The 15,331-nt window shown below is 43.9% G+C and overlaps 2 protein-coding genes across 3 annotated transcripts in view; both read left to right on the top strand.

Annotated features, from left to right (window-relative positions):
• Positions 1-5,530, top strand: part of LOC126397858 (fatty acid CoA ligase Acsl3-like) — a 44,146-nt gene extending 38,616 nt beyond the window's left edge. For both annotated transcript variants that reach the window (XM_050056877.1, XM_050056867.1), the window contains exons 12-15: positions 779-970; positions 1,364-1,478; positions 3,603-3,760; positions 3,842-5,530. In XM_050056877.1, the coding sequence (XP_049912834.1) occupies positions 779-970; positions 1,364-1,478; positions 3,603-3,760; positions 3,842-3,999 (623 nt within the window). In that variant the 3' untranslated portion in view covers positions 4,000-5,530. The remainder of the gene's footprint in view (positions 1-778; positions 971-1,363; positions 1,479-3,602; positions 3,761-3,841) is intronic.
• A 3,305-nt stretch (positions 5,531-8,835) lies between these two features.
• Positions 8,836-11,057, top strand: kcne4 (potassium voltage-gated channel, Isk-related family, member 4). The gene is made up of 2 exons (XM_050057154.1): positions 8,836-8,912; positions 9,498-11,057. The coding sequence occupies exon 2, from the start codon at positions 9,537-9,539 to the stop codon at positions 10,077-10,079; it is 543 nt and encodes a 180-aa protein (XP_049913111.1). The 5' UTR covers positions 8,836-8,912; positions 9,498-9,536; the 3' UTR covers positions 10,080-11,057.
• The last annotated feature ends 4,274 nt before the right edge of the window (positions 11,058-15,331 follow it).

Genomic DNA, 15,331 nt, shown 5'->3' with positions numbered 1-15,331 from the left:
CTCCCCCTGTGGTGTGGACCAATGTTGTTTTTCTAATGTTTGGTATGACTAAGTCATGGTATGGTATGCTGTACATAATCACGGAAACTGTCAGTGTGTCATTCTGTCAGTCAGTCATTCTGTCTGTCCCACGTTTTTCTACTCACTGACGTGGTCAATCTATGTGAAACTGCACATAGGCATTGAGGATTGGTATAGATAGAAGGTGACAAAGCTACCAATGGGTATGGACTAGTTGCTCATGATTAATGCAATCGAAAGCTTTAGAGGCATCTACAAAGCACATAAACATTGTGGAGATTTAACGATTATATTTGTCAAAAATTTCCTTTAAAGCAAAACTACACGTCAGTGTCATGTTTATGTTTGAAACCGAACTGGATGTCAGTGTTAGTGATGTGTTTTTCCAACCTGCTCAGGAGGATTGTGCTATGGAAAAAATGATGATCAGCTTAAAGTGAGAGAAATTGTTTTTGTTAGTAAATGGAAGACATTGATGATTTATGACACAGTGGGAAAAAACATCTGGACTAACTGATACATGAATTTCAAGATACTGAAAATATTTATATGCATGACTATTTTATTTTTAGCCGTTTTGCTCAGTTTTTCCTTTTTGATTGTGGAAAGAATGTTGTAGGTTGATATAAATGACACTTATGGTTGTGTACACAAACTAAAGCTCAGTAAACATTAATGAACAAAAAATAGAAACAACTGGAGGTTTGTTTTATTTCATTTTCACTTGCACTCCACTGAATTGAATCCCTGCTTTCAGGTGGTTACCGCAGCACTGACAGGCCACATGCAAGAGGAGAGATTCTGATCGGTGGACCCAATGTAACCATGGGATACTACAAGAGAGATGCCAAAAACCAAGAGGATTTCTTTGTGGATGAGAACGGGCAGCGGTGGTTCTGCACAGGAGACATTGGAGAGTTTCACGACGACGGGTGCCTCAAGATAATTGGTGAGGAGAGGTGGATGGAGGGATGAGGGTCACATGGAGAAGTGTAGAGCAGAGGATATGTTTAGCAAATGGAGATTAGTACTCATGCTTTTTTCCAGACAGCCTCTCTGCTCCACCTCCATCCATCAGTCTGGCAGGAAGCCTTTTAACAAATCAGATTGTACCTCACTTCCCAGAATTCCTTCACAGCTTTGTTTACTTTAGCCCACCAGAACCCCCAAATTCTCTCCGTTATCTAGATGACACTAGTCAGATATACACAGTTCAGTAGAAAAATGGGTCCTTCCCCCAGCTTCTTCCCTTGTTTTCAAGACATGCAAACATGTCCACGCTTGTGGATGTGCACATGGACGTACACGTTATCACAGGCAGCTGTCTCTGCTGTGTTTGCAGATCGCAAGAAAGACTTGGTGAAACTGCAGGCAGGGGAGTACGTCTCTCTGGGGAAGGTGGAGGCCATGTTGAAGAACTGCCCTCTGGTTGACAACATCTGTGCCTATGCCAACAGGTGTGTGTGATCGTGTGTGTGTTATTGCACTGATGTAAAGTGATGAAATACAGCTGCTCCAACACATTTTTAAAGCTCCAGTGTGCAGGATTTAGAGGGATCTGTTGGCAGAAATGAAATATAATATAGTAAGTATGTGTTCTTCAGCGTATCATCACCTAAAAATAAGAACTGTTGTGAACCTTAGAATGAGCTGTTTATATTTACAAAGGGAGCTGGTCCTCGTCTGCGGACATCCCCATTACATTGCTATGTTTTTACAGTAGCCCAGAACAGACAGACCGAACATTGGCTCTCGGTAGGACTATTCAGATTTTGTGTTTTCGTGTCGGCCTCCGTAGTCAGCCCCTCTAGGATGAGAGCGTTATCAGTGGAGGACAGAGAGAGGACAACCAGAATGAGAGACGGCAGTGTTTGCAGCACATGCTTAAATGAGCTCAGCGTGAGGAGACACACTCAGACACACCTGCCTTCAATCAGACCCAAACTCACAGCCATTGACTGAATCCAAATGTCCGCACTTGTAGACTCGTGGACTTTGCGGGCACGTTCACAGGAAGTCTGGGAGTGCTGAGGGCTCCAAATCCACAATTCAACCAGTCCACAAGGGGCCCCAAGCAGGCTTCCTGCAGACTTCCAGAGAGTCCGCTTGGGGTGCAGACTTCAGCAGACTTCACTGATTTAATAACCCGCAATATGGATGTGACGTTGTGGGTTTTAAACGTATGAATGTGTGAAATAGTTACTGATGGAAGGTTAGGTCTATTAAAATGCTACTTCAAATGATATTCAACCACATCATGATACAGAGATATGTTTAAGTCTAGGCTGTAGAGGGACTGAAAATACATTTTATTATTGCAGCCTATCAGGTGGTGCAGTGAAATAGGCTCAAAAATTGGCCAAAAAACAACAAACAAACATTTCTGATTTTGAACACAGCCTGTTATATAGAGATTTTTGTCACAAAAATGAAAATACATGGGATTTACATCTTGTTATCTGCAAGAAGAGATGAGTAGGCACTGTTCATCAACTTAAATATGACAGCAGTGATAGTTGAACATTTCCACGGCAACAAGTAAAACAATCTTGAGGGCTGTCTATACAGTCTCTGCCCTCGCAGACTTTACGTGATGACAGTAAATACAACGTACAACTGAAGTCCCGCCGTCCCAATACTCACACTTCCCCCAAAATTAGCCCTAGCCCATGTTTTTGAGCGTTCCCGTGAAGGGCTAGGGTGGCCCAAACTTTAGGGAAGTGCTTTTCAGCCCTTAAAATCCCCACTTAATTTGAAGGGCCGTACGATGCACACTTACGAACCCATCTCAACTGAGGGGAAGATTGAATTTCCCAGGATGCATTGCAAAACTATCCAGCCAGGCAAGTTTTCCAGGACGACGGCAGCCTCCATGAGAAAGCCATCGCACAATTCTCGGCGAAGGCGTCTTGTATCTGCTGCGTTTCTTCTCTGTTGATTTGTTAAACGAAGAAGGATGAAGACAGCCAACGAAATGGGCAGTACAACCACTGGAGCCCGCATTTTGGAATAGAGTGCAAGAAGCCTACGTCGACGATACACGTGGCGGAGGTGAACACGTCTGTTACGCTAATTTGCATGAAGTGGCGTCCCAATTTGTGGGTAAAATTTCCTGCCCCTCAACACTACCCCGTCGTCGCTGAGGGCAATCTATCTGGCGAGTGTACTTGAAACCAAGGGGTAAGGTTAAGGGAAGAGAATTAGGATTGTTGGATTCAGCCCAGTTCCTCCACCCCACACACACAAAACACCTCCCCATAGTGTCAGTCAGCGTGACACTGACTAATACAGCTCTACCTGTTACACCTGCTTCATTCTGCAGCCTGATTTTAATTCAGTTGTCTGTGCAGCAGATGCTGTTTTAAAGATATCTGGAGATTGTAATCTGTTCACGCTCTGCTCAGGAATGTTTTATTCCCATTCCCTTTTATGGGAAAATATCTCACTCGCTCCAGCCCCTCATTCGGCCGAACATCCACTCACTAGAATACACACAAAAACCAGTGTCACTCAATAACCACACTCTGTTTTTCTTTCACTTTGATGTTCCTCATGTCGTCTCCTCTCCTCCCGCTCTGCAGTGATGAGACGTACGTGATTGGCTTCCTGGTGCCCAATCAGAAGCAGTTACTGGCCCTGGCCGACCAGTACAGCATCCGAGGCTCGTGGGAGGAGCTGTGCACCAGTAAAGCCATGGAGGAGCTGGCCCTCAAGATCATCACTGAGGCTGCTCTAGCAGGTACGAGGAGGTCAAAGAGGAGGTTTCACCATGTTGGAACTTTGAAGGGTTGAATTAAAGTCTTGTGTTCCTCTGTCGCAGCCCAGCTAGAGCGCTTTGAGATCCCTCGCAAGATCTGCCTGAGCCCAGAGCCATGGACTCCGGAGACAGGACTAGTGACTGACGCATTCAAGCTCAAACGCAAGGAGCTGAAGACACGTTACCAGGACGACATTGAGAGAATGTACGGCGGAAAATAACGACAAGACCCAGCACAGCGTTGTTCCTTCTCAAAGCACAGACCAACACTTGAGTGAACATTCCCAGAACCCTCTCACTGCTCCCTTACATCCTACCCCATGAACATACGAGCCACAATAACCTGAATCTGTGGTAAAGAAAGAAGGTTAAGGACAGGGTGTTACCGACTCCATCATGGAAGCGGCTTCTACTTGAATTTGTAACTAAAGACAGGCTGAAAAAGAAAAGACAAAATGTCCCTGTCCACTGCTGCCTTCACCCTTCTCTGTCCAGGTGTATGACCTCTTTGTGGGGAGCTTTATTGTTCCAGATGTGAGTTATGAAACAGATGGTGTGTTAGCTGATGTTGTCTGTTGAACTCTCTCTGAGTGCCACAGCACGTTGCTTTGTGCCCACCCATGAGACACTAGATTGGTCATGTGTGTAAAATTTATTTCATACATTTTGATCTTTGTTTAACCTAAAGGATCCACACTCCTTCCTCCTGCAGGTCAGGACACGGTTAATTCTTCTGTTTTTGTCCACATGTTTTGAGTTCTGTCAGTCGTTTATTTTGTCTCCCACCCACAGTCAGACTTTGTCTCCCACGGGCGCGGGACGTCTCTCCCGTCAGCACATCTTGAAACCAAAAGCACAAAGTCATTCGAGGGTAAATGAGAGCAGGTTGGTGACAGCGCGAACATATCTGGTCTAAAAATCTTTTTATCAACAACATGAAGGTCATCGTCCTTTTTTAGGAAAATGAATAAATTGCACCTTGTAGTTTTATTTAAAAAGAAAAGAAACAAATTTGCACTGTTTAGTCTGTTCTATTTTCCTACAGTGATACTTTTTATGTGCTGTACAGAACACATTGTGCACCAAAAATGCACATTTACTTGCTTGTATTACAGATGAAATGACTGTGTAATCATTGTCATGTTTGATAAATCTTAGTGCAATAAGAAAATGTATCATATCTGTCCAAATAAGGCATTTGATTACAGATAGGACCTAAATATAACTTTCTCACTGTGCGTGATCGGGTTGGAGAAATTAGCACACTTTGACAAGTGCGACGTCTGTGTGTGTGTGTGTGTGTGTGTGTGTGTGACACGAACATTTACTCTGCAGGACTGTCATCACCAGCTTTAAGTCACACATCTGCACGAGTATGACTAAGTGTGAGCGACTCATGGAGTCCATACACGGCACAAACATGGCCCCAGCAGCATCCCTCACAATGTGACACCTGTTGCCTTCTCTTGTGATTCTGAGTCACGCCTTTCTAATTCCTGCCTGATTTTTCATTTGATGTTTCTCCTGACGTGTACGTACAGTATATGTGTATGTGGAGCTGGGATCGGCAGAGGAAGCACATGTATACCCTCGATTTTAACGTAAGCTTTATTGATGTAAACCTGTTTTAGAGCTACACTCCCTCTCTGTACCGAGAGCCTGCCTTGTAACATAAGTGCATCCAATTATTTATTTGTAATTTGCCTTTGGAAAATATGCCCAAATGAAGTAAATAAAGTGTGTTTGGTCTACATGCAGGAGCATTTTATTGTCTCTGCCGTTAGCTGTAATCTTTTTGTATTCAGCACATCAGCATGGTCGGGTGTGAAATCGATGCCTACGTGACCAAACGACAGACAGATGATAACATTTATTTATGTCTGTACAGCTGAGGGGTGAAATCAGCTCTCACTGATTCAATAATAGTCACGAGTGATCAGAACCTAATCCAATTCAACAATTAATACTCAGCATTTATGACAGTGTGGAGACGTACTGTACGTTCCCAGAGTTGTCACGCTGATGCTTGGCTGTCTGGTGAAAAGGGAGGAGTTCAGTCAAATTAAATCATGTTGAGATCACAGTTTTAAAGGAAGGGGAGCCACCCTTAGAATGACCACAAAAAAAACATCACTGTAAAAATTAACAACAGTTATGTCAACCAGTAAAAACACATTCTCCACCTGTGAATTTGAGAAGAGCCTGAAGAGAGCTCTGATCAGCTAACAAACTCAAAACACCTGCAAAGGTTTCCTGAGCCTTTAATCTGTCAGCCTGGTTCAGGACACACAACCACATTATGGGGAAGACTGCTGATTTAACAGCTGTCCAGAAGACACTCTGAGAGGGTAACCCAGAGAAGGTGATTGCCGAAAGGACTGGCAGTTTGCAGTGGTCTCAGAGGAGAGGAACAGAATCCACATCACTTAAAGTCCAGTGAGGATTTGGGGTGCCATGTCACCTGCTGGTGTTGGTCCACTGTGTTTCATCAAGTCCAAAGTCAACGCAGTCATCTACCAGGAGATTTTAGAGCACGTCATGCTTCTGTCTGCTGACAGGCTTTATAGAGATGCTGATGTCCTTTTCCAGCAGGACTTAGCACCTGCCCACAGCGCCAAAATCAATCAGGAGAGACTTATTTTTATAGTAAAAAAGAATATTTATTGACATGGGCAAAAAAAAAAAGCAAAATGTGAAAAGTCTTTGGCGATTAGACCCCGTAGAGATTGTATGATTTAAGGAGGGTGATTACTCCATAGTCGAATAGGGAACCCTGTCAGGGTCTAGACGCTGGTGGTGGTAGAGGTGGTGAAGATGAGATAAGAGGAAGATGGGTGGTGGTAGAGGTGGTGAAGATGAGATAAGAGGAAGATGGAGAAGTGCTGATGATCTGGATGACTAGAGGAATGAGCCTTTGAGAGCCTGTCCTGGATACGATGGCCGGAGGTGAACAGGGTGGAGGAGGGCGCGAAGATTCTGCCTAAAAGAGAGAGAGAGCAGATTTAAAATTTTGCAGTGGCATCCTGATTGGCTGAGAGAGATCGTGGCAAAGTTGACTGGATAACTAAAGGAGTGAACACCCATAATCGGCTGATTAGAGGAAGCAGTAGGAGTGGGATGAAGAGAATTGTTAATAGATGAATCACAAATAAAGTCTTCCTGATTGACCTTACGCTGAGCTTCAGTAGTAACTGGTTTGCTGACCATCGTGTTACTGTGCTTGACTGAGCAGCCAACTCGCCTGACCTGAACTCCAACATTGAGAGGGGTGTGTAAAATACTCATAAGGGATCATCTTCAATAATATTTCATCAGGAGACTCGTTCTGAGAGAAAATATTTATTTACATGTGCACATAAGTATGAGAAATGTGAAAAGTCTCTAACGATTAGACCCCATCGTGATGTCATCTATTCCAGGAGGGTGGTAAAGAAGTAGTAGATTTGGGAACCCGAGTTGTGGGTTGAGTTTTAAATTGAACATCTGTCCTCAGTGCATTTTGTACCCTGATGTAGAGTGTTTAAGTCCTTGGTCGTGGCTACAGTCAGAGCGCCTAGGCCAGTGTACCCTGACCTTTTTGCAGTGTCAAGATGGGGCCTCTTTTATGTGCACATCTCAGTTAAAGGATTGAGTTTATGGGACAGTTGTAGTGTGGAACTGAAAACATGGAGAACATTAAAGGGATAGTGCACCCAAAAATGAATATTCAGCCATTATCTACTCACCCATATGCCGAGGGAGGCTCAGGTGAAGTTTTAGAGTCCTCACATCACTTGTGGAGATCCAAGGGGAGAGGGGGTAGCAACACAACTCCACCCAATGGAGGCTGACGGCGCCCCAGATTCAAACGTCCAAAAACACATAATTGAAACCACAAAATATCTCCATACTGCTCGTCCGTAGTGATCCAAGTTTCCTGAAGCCCAGACATAAAAAGTTGTTTGGAAAAACGTCATTTGAACTCTGTTTTTAGCCTCACTGTAGCCTGTAGCTCTAACTGCCTCTCTGTTTCCAAACAACTTTTTATGTCGGGGCTTCAGGACACTTGGATCACTACGGACGAGCAGTATGGAGATATTTTGTGGTTTCAATTATGTGTTTTTGGACGTTTGAATCTGGGGCGCCGTCAGCCTCCATTAGGTGGAGTTGTGTTGCTACCCCCTCTCCCCTGGGATCTCCGCAAGTGTTGTGAGGACTCTAAAACTTCACCTGAGCCTCCATATGGGTGAGTAGATAATGGCTGACTTTTCATTTTTGGGTGCACTATCCCTTTAAGTAGGTTTAAACAAAAGCTTAAAAATAACATATTGATCAAATATAAAAATAAATGATCAGACTTTTTTTGGTACTTTGTCTCGCTTGCCTGTTTTGATTTGTATTGTTGTTGATTTCTAAATATGATGTGCTGTTAAAAGTGTAGGTGTTATAAGCTGTAGCTTCAGTCTCCACCTTTTTCAGGCTGCAGAAGAGTCTAGTTTATGTTTAATTACTTTACTGTAATGTTTTGCACGGCACTATTTAAGTATCTGCCATTTTCTGTGAGATGCCGTGACTTTATTTACATGAATTTGTAGATTAATACATGATGTTCTCATTTGTGTTTGCAGACCTGGTTAAATTCTAAACTCTATCATTTGTAAGGACACTGAAACCTGCTGTGAGAAAAGGAGAGTAGATGTATTCATCGTTTGCATAGTACAGAGACTTGATGAAAAATAGGAGACACTGACAGAGTGCAACTGACTCTATTATTATTTCATTTTTTTATCACCAGTTTCTAAACAGTTCTCTGAAAATATATATTTTCCATCACGTCCCCCTGGGTATCCCTCTGTTGGCCTCTCAGTTGCTCAGTAACTTTGAAAGTCTGATACACTCATGGGAGCTTTGGTGATTTCATTAGAACCCCTCAGAGGTTTAAATAATGTTAAAATATGTTTGGAGGTTTTTTTTCTTATTCGTCCCTTCAGGGCTTCCATAGACACAGGACTCATCTTACAATCTGTCCTCACCACGTGACTCCTGGGTCTCTGTATAAATAACTTCATCCATTTGGAAGTGCTGCCAAATTCCAGAGGAGCTGCAGGAAGACACAAGTAGTAAAGGTTCACATGAGACGTAGCGATTCAGTCTGGTGAGTAGACACTTTTTGTTTATATATTTTTATATACTGTTAGTTTTAAATAAACTACAACATTTAGTGTTGACTTTTGGCAGCTTTTTCTAAACTAGTTTTAAGTCTCTTCTCCAACACAAAATGTACAGAGATGCCAAATTAAAACATGGGTACAAAACTTAATAAAATAATAATGATAATATTAATTTAAAATCAACAATATTTTTAGAAGAGTGAGAGTTTTTTAAGTGTCCTGATGGAAACTTAAGAATATACTTGGTATTATTTTTGCTATTCATTGCGGTGACCAGGTTAATGCCTACCAGGTTCACTTTTTGCTCTGCCCATATGACGCCAGTAGTGACATTTCATCATCATTAAATAAATCAAGAGGTTGAAAACATTTTTTGTCTATATTGTCATAGCTGTGTGTATGATGACTCAATTTTTTTTTCTTCTAATAGTTTTTCATCACTTTGTAATGACTTGTACAGCAAGTCCCACTCACTGGGGACCTAATCTTGTGCGTAAAGCGCGCGTAAAGCGTGCGTAAAGGTGGAAAATATCCTCAAATTTATAAATGTGCCTCTTTATCTTTTTCAGCTCACTTTCCAGGACCGCCACACAGACTGCACTGAAAAAATGGAGCACTTGGAAAACTCCACGGCCTTCCCCAAACGCTCCCTGCACACGCAGAGCACCGCGCACTCCCAGGCGGACAAAAGCGACGGGAACGCGTACCTGTACATACTAATAGTCATGTCTTTCTACGGAGTCTTCCTCTCTGGTATAATGCTCGGCTACTTTCGCTCCAAGAGGAGGGAGAAGAGAAGGACCAACATCTTCACGCGCCTCGTGCACGAGGAGGAGCAGCGGGAGTGGGGCGCGTTCCCCAAGAAGCACAGCCTCACCTTCCCGGTCGTTGTTTCGGGACTGCACTCGGTGGAGGTGTCCCTGCCTTTCTGCGGTGGCCACGGCAACCACTTTGGTCACCTCCACTACGAGGGCGCGCTGCCGTCCCCGCTGGCGTGCGCGCTGTGCATCGAGCAGAGCAGCATCAGCTCACTGTGCTCCTCCGCGGACACGCGCTTCGCCATAGAGGAAGAGTCGGACAGCGGCACGGCGGAGGGGTCTGAGGAGAACATGAAGGGAGCGTCCGAAAACAGCGCGGATGATTCAGGCTGAGAAAACCCGCGCAGAGAAACAAACCTGTGTGTTACACCACCGCGGCCCGAGAGATCATCACCTGGAGAGAAACCAGGAGGTTCTCAGGCGCCTTCATGTCAGAGAGGCCCAAACTGTCCAACCATCGGCAACTGCTTTTCTATTAAAAACAACAACAAAACTTCCTCAAAACATAAACATCCATGATATGATATCCATCAAAGGGCTGTAACAAGTCACACAATGTGGAATGTGATGTGTATGTCAGTGATTAAGAGGGGGCATTGGACATGAAACCACATTCAGCCACATGTGGCCATTTTAATTTTCTCTATACATCACTCTCAATGACAAGATACTCATGGTGAGGGTGAAACATATGACTCTAATGGTCATTTCTATGTTAGGCTACGTGTTGGCATAACCTTTAGTGATGTAATTATTCAGTTCAGCTGTGTACAACTGTATGTATCCCAACAGGAAGTTGTATGCAGCAGCTCGCCACCTTGGTTACCCACACATGAAAAGCTATATGCTGGAGTCAGTAATGAATACAATAAATACACACAAATAAACACTGTTTAGTTTTATACCATAATATTTCACTGTATAACTTTGACTTGGCCTCATTTGGCTTTGACCCCTCCCTGCTGGAGCCCCCTCCCTGCTGGAGCCCCCTCCTGACGCCACTCACCCTACAGGGGACCGAATGAGAGACTGACTTCTTTTTTTTTTTTTTTGGACTGAACTTGACTCGCTCTTGCCAACATGGACTTGAGTACTGAAACCTGGAACCCACTTGAAAGATTGTCGAAACTGAAATGTGTTTGTCGTAGCTTGGTGATCGACACTGTTCATAACACAGTCAATGATGTAGGTTTACTTGATGAGAGCAATGCACTGTACATATGGGTTGTATCTGTCACTTCAGAAGGCTTAGTTTCAGATGGAGTCTTTGTAGTGTTTTTGGAGAAAATAAATGCTTATGAACTGATACAAGCCTTTTGGTTTTTGTGTCTGTGCACTATGATGTTTCACCAGCTGGGGGCACTCTTGCAGAAGAATATGAAATGGAGATGAAGTGATGGAAAGGCTGACATTATCTTGTTATTTTTAGAGATAGCCTTCAGTAAATCATTAGGATAATGCAGAACAGGGCAGATAATTATTCAGTCAGTGCCACCAAAGCACCATAAGCATGTTAACTCCTCTTTTTCTTACACACAGACACAGCAGACTGGGTCCCAATTATCCCAGTTATGTCCCTATTTTAAAATGACCACACTTAAACCTTTAATGCCTACTAAGGAGCCTGAAACAGAATAATTTAACCCCTTTTTAGTATTATTTTGTAGGTATGGAGGTTTATAATCATAGAAAAGTGCCCCTAAAGTAGGAGTCAGCAAACTTTAGTATCAAAAGAGCCATTTTTGGCCAAAAAGACTTAAAAAAAATCTGCCTGGAGCCGAAAAACATATTTGAACCTTATACTGAAGGTAACAGTGAGGCTAAATTCACTCATCAACATTACTGATAGGTCTAAATGAGCCTTTATTGATATGTTTTATCACAAGGTGGCTATTCATGATTGTTTGGTACTTTAACTTTGCAGGGATGAATATGTGCACACACTGTTCAATTTTCAATTTCTCAAAGACTTTTTTCAATCTAGAATCCGTAGCTAGCTCAGCCAGAGAGAGCCGATGGAAGATCTCCAACATCTTGCTGCACACATTGACAGATCTCAGCGTCCTCAGGAAGTCTGCTCATCCCCTTCTTGTACACAGCGTCAGTGTTGGCCTTCATGTTCAGCCTGTTGTCTATGTGAATGCCGAGGTACTTGTTGATGTCCTCTCCCCATATGAACAGGAAGAGAAGAAGCCGTCCTCTTCCTTCTGAAGTTGCTCACCATCTCCCTGGCCGTGGCCATGTTCAGCAACAGGTGGTTTCCTCCAGCCCACTCCACAAAATCATCCACCAGTGCTCTGTAGTCCTCCTCCTGTCCATCACTTAAACACCCGACGACTGCAGACTCGTCAGAGAACTTCTGCAGGTGGCATGACCCAGAGTCATACTGACAGTCTGTGGTGTACAAGGTGCAAAGGAAAGGAGACAGAACAGTCCCCTGTGGAGCTCCTGTGCTACTCACCACCATGTCAGACAGGACACATTAAAAACATTTTTCTTATTCTGTGTAGAGGCTCCACATTCTTACAATTCAGAGTATAAGAATCACTCAAGGCCAATGACAAACATGAAAATATTCTTTGCCAAAGCCACAGGGAGCCACTACTCCTCACTAAAACATCAAGGACTCCATTTAAAGATCCTCAGACTGAATTACCGCGTGTTAAATGACAGTAACTGAAGCTTCTCTCTCTTCTTTTTCAGTTTCTTTGTCCTGAAAATGAAAAAACAAAGAAACGAAAAAAGAAACAGGGAAGGATGTGAGGATTCAGCTTCAGGTTTTCTGTTCCCCTAAGGTGACGCTCACATGTGTATTGCATCACCCAGCCCTGCCTCTCCCTCTCACACACACACACACACACACACATTCACACGCAAACACAGGCTGTTAGCGGCACTACAGACTCTCAGTCCCACAACTAACTGCAATGACAGCGTGCCACACCTACATAAGCAACAATAAAGGCCAGAGGGAATATGATGAGGGTTTATGATGTGTATTGACAGAGTAACAGCCTTTACAGTAGTGGTGTGAGGCAGTTGCCACGGGCCTCAGTGCACGCTGATTACTAGATATAAGGCCCCTGTGTGTTTTCCCTCCCTTGTGATGGCCTCACCTGTGTGTGATTGTCTGTCCCGCCCTGATCAGCCTCACCTGTGTCTCGTTATCCTTCCCCTCACCAGAGTATTTAATGTGTGTCTTGTTTTCTTTCTGTGCCAGTTCGTCACATGAAAGATAGGGCGCCCACTGATATAGAAGGGTCAGCAACAAAATGTGTCTTAAGCATTTAAAAGAAGTCCCACTTTAGGTGTACACTATGTTGAGAGTATTTTGACCACTTCACTGTTGGACAGTGATTTTCTACAGGAAAATATAGCCGTTCAATCGCTCTCTTCAAAACCAGACTCCATTGAGAAAAACAGTGATGCACGTCACACACTGAGCGAGCCGCCTGTTAATGACGCTGTGGGCTAATGGGCATGTAGCTACTTCCATGTTTCAGATGATACGTCATGTTTGTAGTCGACCAATGAAGATGAGTTTACATATCACCTTGGGTTCGTCCTTCACCTTCTCAAAATGATCCCACACTTTGGATTTCCTGCCCGACATGTTATTAACTAGCCTGTGGAATAACCGCAGGTACCAGCCCTGGAAATTAGAGGCCGCACTCCAGCCTGCTTCTCCAAACTGGGGCCGTTCCAACCACCATCTCCTGTCTTTAATACACTCTCTATGGAAACGTACACCATGAAACACCACTTCAAAAAATCTGCACTATCCCTTTGTCAAGCTTCCGAGTCTACACGTGGCGTTTAATGTGATGGCCAGTAAGCTCAGTTTTGGTCTCACCAGAGTCTTCCTCCAGCTGACTTTGGTCTCTTGAGATGGAGCTGCTTTATCTTTGCCACTCTCCCATAAAGCTCTGACTGGTGAAGCACCCGGCCAGCTGCTGCACACAGACACAGTGTCTCCAAGGCCCACTCTGACGGAGCCTTGAACTCCGTCAGAGTGGTCATCGGTCTGTGGGTGGCTTCCCTCAGCAGTCCTTTGTGTCATTCAGTTTAAGCTCTGCTAGCGCCGTGACCCCAGGGATGGCAATGTTTGTCTGTCGCCAGTTGGTCAGTCCAGTGTTTTGGTCCAGACTGAAACACTTCATCATCCGCCGGATGGATTTCCATGAAACGATGAGTTGGACTTTGTCGATCCCATGACTCTTCATCTGGCAGCACCATGAGGTTGACATTTTGGGCTCTTAGTGAAATAACCTGTGTCCACCAAGGCAGCAGCGGAGAAACTGTTTCCCACTTTTTTACAATGGATGTGTGTGCAAACTGCCATCCTACCTTTTCACAAGTGAAGGATGAAGTCACTCACTTGAAGGCTGAGCTCAGGGAGAGTTTCTGTATCTCTCCATCTGTGTCTTCCTATCTTGCGGACAGATTGACAAAGACACAGACTTGTCGAAGCATTTCAAATCCTATTTCCTGCACAACATAAACACCCCACTGTAGAAATCACGTATAACAAACACACAACCGCACAGTGAACCAGCAATTTGAACCGATTTTAGGAATATAGATGCTGCTTTTAAAACTCAGAACGTTGTCATTGTCTCCTCCACCTCCTTGTGCATGTATGTGTTGTATTCAGTCAGCATTAATTGTTAATAGATTGGAAAATTACTTTTTGTTCTCTCTGCTCCATATTGAGCCTTCCATTTTAGCGCCATGTGTCCCACATTTTGGACCACAGCTGAAAACAATTAAAAAACCCACAGATTCCTTTTGGGCCTGCTTATCAGCAGAGAAGTTGGCGGGGATGCGCCGCCGCTCCTCCACCAAGGAGCACAAAAACCATGTGCAAGCTGCTTTGTCCTCTTTAATGGTTCAACAACAGCTGTCTGTGTGTGTGAGAGCGATAGTGGGAGTTTTTCTCAGGAGAAAGAATGAGTAAGCGTAAGCAGGGTGAGAATAAGAAGCAGATGTGATGCATGGACTGTCTCCTGCACCATGAAGCAGGATGTTTGTCATCGGTGTATCCCCTGTGGGAGTCGGTGGTGGGGCTTGCATCCAGCCTCAGGCTTCACACATACTCACCATTAATGAGTGTGGAAATGTAAACCCACTATCTTTTTCCATGTTTCTTCCTCCCTCCCTTCTGTCTTATCATTAAACTTCTTTTCACTGAGTTGAGGGACGTCTGTAGTGTGACTACATAAACGTCTCATATTGTGCTGCAGTTTATTTCCACTGGTTGTCCACAACTTGCAGACTCACGATGAGACAACCAATCACACCTGTTAACAGAATATGTCATACCTGGCAGCAGGTTTAACCACACCTCCTCACTAAGATAAGGAGCTTCTTTGCTCGGAGTTGCTTTGAGAATTCTTCTAAATCACTCCTAAACTTGGACTCCTTGCTAGAATTTTTTAAGCTAAGTGACGAGCTCTCTGAAAGTGTTCTGAGAGTGTCTGTGAATACAGCCACTGGTTCTTTTTCGCAGAAGATGGCAGAGCCCAGAACGGAGCTAAAAGAAGGGAGAACACTGGAGTTACATCCATCAAGTCACAAGAAACATC

The sequence above is a fragment of the Epinephelus moara genome, chromosome 2 (assembly GCF_006386435.1).
Source record: "Epinephelus moara isolate mb chromosome 2, YSFRI_EMoa_1.0, whole genome shotgun sequence".
Classification (NCBI taxonomy): Eukaryota; Metazoa; Chordata; class Actinopteri; order Perciformes; family Serranidae; genus Epinephelus; species Epinephelus moara.
Note: the sequence above shows the minus strand (reverse complement) of the source record. Positions and strands in the feature narration are given on the sequence as shown.

Excerpts from the sequence above, each read along its gene's own strand:
- kcne4 (XM_050057154.1), top strand. The coding sequence starts at position 9,537 with ATGGAGCACTTGGAAAACTCCACGGCCTTCCCCAAACGCTCCCTGCAC.